This window comes from Micropterus dolomieu, linkage group LG01 (genome assembly GCF_021292245.1).
Source record: "Micropterus dolomieu isolate WLL.071019.BEF.003 ecotype Adirondacks linkage group LG01, ASM2129224v1, whole genome shotgun sequence".
NCBI lineage: Eukaryota > Metazoa > Chordata > Actinopteri > Centrarchiformes > Centrarchidae > Micropterus > Micropterus dolomieu.
The window spans coordinates 2147091-2153103 of NC_060150.1; the positions used below are offsets into that span (position 1 = coordinate 2147091).

At 41.2% G+C, this 6013-nt stretch overlaps 1 protein-coding gene across 1 annotated transcript in view; it reads right to left on the reverse strand.

Annotated features, from left to right (window-relative positions):
- The window catches only part of LOC123972807, a 152489-nt gene that overhangs the window by 112687 nt on the left and 33789 nt on the right, over positions 1–6013 (reverse strand). Inside the window, exons 8-9 of the mRNA XM_046052500.1 lie at positions 2808–3242; positions 449–856 (exon numbers count right to left, since the gene is read on the reverse strand). Of these exons, the coding sequence (XP_045908456.1) occupies positions 449–856; positions 2808–3242 (843 nt within the window). The remainder of the gene's footprint in view (positions 1–448; positions 857–2807; positions 3243–6013) is intronic.

Genomic DNA, 6013 nt, shown 5'->3' on the forward strand with positions numbered 1-6013 from the left:
TCTGAAAATGTGTTTCTGTTACTTGATTCCAGCTGTTGTTCTACTTTGCTACAATACCAGTTAGCATAGCCCTGATCGATCCAAACGCCATTTAGAGAACAAGCATTTTAAAAGTTGTTTGCTTATCATCTTGCTGACGGACCTGACTAAGCATGAAGTCATATGTTTAGCAAATCAGCATCATGATGAAGTTATGTCAGCATCATTTTGATCCGTTTATTACAATTTAACCACAGTAAAATGTTTACTTTGGGTTCATGCTGCTGTAGTAAGCCAGATTTAAGGTGAATGCTTGCAGGTTGTGTTTACTCGCATTAAAAGAACTGCGTTCAATACCAACAAGTTTATAAGCTACATACAAATTAAACACCCAACACAATCCAGTGAGTTCACTCATGCAACTCAGGGAAAGGCTGCACTGAAGTCATGTGAAGTACAATTCATTTACCTGAGCTGTGAGATATAAGGCAGACACTGTAGGAAACTCCTCACTTCACTCTCTTCATCTGACCAGCCTGTCAGCTCCACTGGTTTCTTCTCTGGTTGGAGTTTCAGCACTTCCAGGAGGATGGAGGTCTTTCTCTCTGAGAGGTTTATGGACCAGACAGCAGGAGCTGACTGGAAAACTGACTGTAATGATGGAAGGACCCTCAAGCCTGTTTTAGTCTCATAGTCCTTCAGGTGGGAGCACAGATCCAGCAGGAAACCACAACGATATTCATCATCATAACTATCCAAGTATGATGATAACAGCTCCAGTATCTTCTCTCTTGTCTGCTGTTCTCTCTCTGCTGCTGCACAGAACAGATTCCCAAAGGACTTGACTAGATCTGATTCTTCAAACTTGTCATAGAAACTGAAACAAGAATTGAACATTTTGTTATGATCTGATGTCAACAGCAGAAAAAGAGCCATGCATTACTGATATGGAGTTTATCTGCTAAAACCCTACAAATACCTGCTGATGAACAGAATACAGTAAAATCAATCAACCTAAAACTCAAGTAACAATGATTCTAACAGGGATATATGTGGATTTTAGAAGAGTTTAACTAAATTAAAATCTTGACAAAATGTTGAATGAAGCAGGAAAGTCAGGCTACAAAGGTGTATCCTCTCCTCTGTATTAAAGATTGTATGTTATACTGGAATACCAGTCCTGAACCAACAGGGTGGCTGAAAGGAAAACTTTACCCAAAACATTTATTAATCAATCAGCTACAAAGCTGAAATACTGGACCACAAGTTTTAACATCCATCATTCTGTAAAACTCTATGAAACCGTCTGTCTCTGTTATAAGCATAAATGGAAACCTCTTCTAGAAGTCTGATGCTGGCTGTACATCTCTGGCTGTGCTCGTACTGGCTGAGGCTGCCTGTGTTTCACCTGGGTCTGTGTGACCTGCTAAAGACGTCTGGACTGGGTCTGTGCTGGATCTGGATCAACTGTGCTCGTACGGGCTTATGATCCAGAATCTACTCTGCCGCCAAACTTCAGTATAGCCCCTGCAAATAATAGATATCAATACTTGCTTAATATTTTAATATTATCAGCTGCTTCAGGCCCATTCAAACTGGCTCCGCGGGTTTCCTTTAACATTTTCAAAGCTAAAATATTATTTATACTAAGGCTAGGCGATATCGACAAAATTGTTACAGCGATAAAAAAAAATCATATCATTGGATAATAATTAATCAGGTTAAATGTCAAATTAGGTTCCTATCAAGTTTAAAGGCTGACTTTTGCTCCTTAGTGAAAGCTGAAGGGCTGGTGATGGTGCAGTGGATAGAACACATGCCTTTGGTGTGAGAAACCCAGGGTCACTTCCCTCTGTGACATCCAACAAAGTGTCTCTGAGCGAGACACTTGTTACTCCAGAGGCGTGCAACCCCCGACATACAGTCCCCTCCAAAAGTACTGGAACAGTGAAACAAAAAGAAAATAGACCAGAGCCATTGGACAGACATTGGGCATAGCAAGCACAACAATTTGGAATGCAGGGGTGAAGGTATCACAATCCACTGTTGGAAGAAGACTTAGAGAGCAGAAACATAGAGGCCACACCACAAGATGCAAACCACTCATCAGCAGGAAGAATCGGAAGGCCAGATTGAAATTTGCAAAAAAGAAGTTCTGGAACACAATCTTATGGACTGATGAGACCAAGATTAATCTCTAGCAAAGTGATGGAAAGGCCAAAGTGTGGAGAAAGAAAGGAACTGCTTATGATCCGAAGCACACAAGCTCATCTGTGAAGCATGGTGGAGGTCATGTCATTGATGATGGAACTGATGAAGGCAGCAGCAGAATGAATTAAGAGGACAGAAACATTTTGTCTGCCAATTTACAGAGAAATGCATTGAAACTAATGGGGAGGAAGTTTATCATGCAGCAGGACAATGAGCCAAAGCACACTGCCAACAAAACAAAGGACTTCATCAGGGGAAAAAAGTGGAAGGTTTTAGACTGACCAAGTCAATCAGCTGACCTTAACCCAACAGAGCTGCATTTCACCTCCTTAAGAGGAGACTGATGGAGAAACACCCCAAAACAAGTGAAAGAAGCTGCGGTAAAAGCCTTGAATAGCGCCACAGTAAAATGTTTACTTTGGGTTCATGCTGCTGTAGTAAGCAAGATTTAAGGTGAATCCTTGCAGGTTGTGTTTACTCGCATTAAAAGAACTGCGTTCAATACCAACAAGTTTATAAGCTACATACAAATTAAACACCCAACACAATCCAGTGAGTTCACTCATGTAACTCAGGGAAAGGCTGCACTGAAGTCATGTGAAGTACAATTCATTTACCTGAGCTGTGAGATATAAGGCAGACACTGTAGGAAACTCCTCACTTCACTCTCTTCATCTGACCAGCCTGTCAGCTCCACTGGTTTCTTCTCTGGTTGGAGTTTCAGCACTTCCAGGAGGATGGAGGTCTTTCTCTCTGAGAGGTTTATGGACCAGACTGCAGGAGCTGACTGGAAAACTGACTGTAATGATGGAAGGACCCTCAAGCCTGTTTTAGTCTCATAGTCCTTCAGGTGGGAGCACAGATCCAGCAGGAAATCACACTGATAATATTCATCCAAGTATTCTTCATTAAGAGGGAATGATTGATATCTGCACACTGATGATAACAGCTCCAGTATCTTCTCTCCTGTCTGTTGTTCTCTCTCTGCTGCTGCACAGAACAGATTCCCAATGAACTTGACTCCACCTGATTCTTCAAACTCGTCATAGAAACTGGAACGAGAATTTAACATTTTGTTATGATCTGATGTCAAGAGCAGAAAAAGAGCCATGCATTACTAATATGGAGTTTATCAGCTAAAAGCCTACAAATACCTACTGATGAGCAGAATACAGTAAAAATCAATCAACCTAAAACTGAAGTAACAATGATTTTAACAGAGATATATGTGGATTTTAGAAGAGTTTTACTAAATTAAATTTACAAAATGTTGAAGGAAGCAGGAATGTCAGGCTCAACCTGTTCTCACTCTGAAGTCCTCACATATGGACACATGGTCAAGATCCCTTGGTGTGTTATAAAGCAATTGGAAGCCTTTCAGCATCATTGTTGATGAAAGTAGGTGTAGGATAATTAACAGAAAAGTTTAGGTAAGCTTGGGGTGGATAGATGGATTAGACACCTAAACCTTTATTCTTTTAAAATAACTGGAGTAACGTAGTTGTTTTCACCCAGACCATGATCCTTTACTAAACCTAATCTAGTAGTTTTGTTGCCTAATCTTTCTATGACTCTGTGGTGGTATCTGCAGTCTTTATGCAGTAGTTTCTGTTGGGGAGCCAGAAGCACAGAGAGGGACAGAAAAAGACTCAATAAACTGGTTCAGAGGACTAGTTCTGTCCTGTTCTGGCCTCTAGACACCACAGAGGAGGAGGGTGAGAGAAGCATGTTAGTCAGACGACACCTCTCAGCCCCTGCAGGAGACTGTGAGGTCTCTGAGCAGCTCCTTCAGCATCAGACTGCTGCAACACATTAAAAGAAGGAGCAGCTCCTTCATCCCAGCAGCTGTCACACTCTCCAACACAGCAATGATTAAATGTTTGTGTCTATGGAACATCAGCCAACACTTATCGCAGGAACTTTATAGCAATATTATTTATTTGTAGTGTACCAGCCAGTGTGGCTTTGATTATTTTATATCGAACAATTTGGAGATTCCAAAGGAGGTTGAGATATCAACCCTCAAGAGACAGCTGAAGTACCGCAAAGGAGGGGGTGAAAGGTTTGCTCCACTCCCAAGTGCTGCTTGGGTAGTTCCAGCCATAAAACCTACCACCTCCGGTGAAGTTGAGATAATGGACTCTATGCGAGACTGTTAAAATGACAATATTAACCTTTGCCAGGGAAAAACCTCAACCAGAAACAGGCTGTGAGGACCTCAGCAGCCATAAACTAAACAACCTCTAAACACTCCTAAGACCAAAAGGGCAGGGTAACCAAGGTAAAGAAGTTCCTCTTTCAGATTACTTCCAAACATCAAAGATCTCCTCTTCAGTCTTGACCCTCTACCCCACCAAAGAGCCATTAATTTGGACTCTTAACATGCCCTCTCACTTTCACATCTAGGTGTGAGAAACTCCAGATGCCAGAAAAGAACGCTGCCCCGAATTCTTTTGTGCGGAAAAACTTGCTTTATTACGGTTTAATTAAATAATCTTTGTTGAGTTACTTAGCAGGTCTCTCCATTTGAGTAGTTATATTACCATGTAGTTGTTGTTCAAAAGAAGAATCCATAAAGAAAGTTAATTTGCAGTGTTCTAATCTTCCTCAATACTCACTGATGTTCCTTTAATATATGTTATACTAATGCCATGCTTCAACACCTTTTTATATATTTTCTTGTTAAAGAACATGTAATAGAAATATTATCATGTGTTAAATAATTAATTTCCCCAGCTCCTGACCAAATGATTGTTTTAAAGAAATAATCAGTTATCTCAGTCTCCTCTCATGGCACCAGAGCTACCCCCAGAGGACAAAAGTAGTATTACATGTAATGCGTCTCCCGCGGTTTAATGTATCAGTCTGTATTTTATTGTGTATAATCTGATGCCATGTTTGTGTAACTTGCTTATATTCTCTAAGTAAGAATGTGTAACTAAATATTATCCAGGAAATGTTGAGTTAACTTTCTTTCATTCTGAAATCCTGAAAATGTGTTTAACTGGTAACCATTCTAATCGTTACAATGATTACTTAATAGTTTCCCAGGAAACAACAACTCTCTTCTCTTCGCTCTTGGTCTTCGCCCTGCACGTTTACGGAGCTTGCCCCGTCTCCCAGCAACGCCCTAAGTCCAGCCTGGCGAGCGCCGCGACTTTCAAGTTTTCTTTGTCTCAGAGTAACTTACTCAGCCTATATCCGCGAGGTCTGGAGAACCTTCGTGGAAGTTATGCTTTTCTTTTGTTTGTTTGTACAGTTGTCAGACTGTTTCACTCGTGCAACTCTGAATTCAAGAATCACCAAGTTTCTTTTAAGCTTTATTCCGTCAAGTTAACTTTTACTGCTTCCCCAAAGTTCGGGCCCAGCCACGTGGGTTAGTTATGCCAGCAGCTCAAAGGACATCAAAACCCACGAACCGAGCCAAGGTTAACAGCCATCACTGCAAGTTTCTTCAACCAAGTTACCAGCCAAACTGGCGGACCTCCAGAGCAATTCCCTGGCAGAGAAAGCGACCGGCAGACGGCGTGTTAAGCCGTCTCAACCGAGAACGCGTGAAACTCCGACAGTGTGGGGCCGCCCAAACACCATCCGGCTGAGAAACCAACAAGCAGTAAGGATATAACACGCTGCATTCTGTGGTTGAGTTGATGTCCAATAGTCTTTTAATCTATTAGCTTTAATCCTTAATTATCGCCCCCCAAAACCGCCTGGAAGATTTTTATCAGAACTTCCTGAATTTTTATCTACTCTGGTTTTAAATTATGACAGAATTGTTCTTTGTGGCGATTTTAATATTCATGTTGATGACCCCAACAATGTT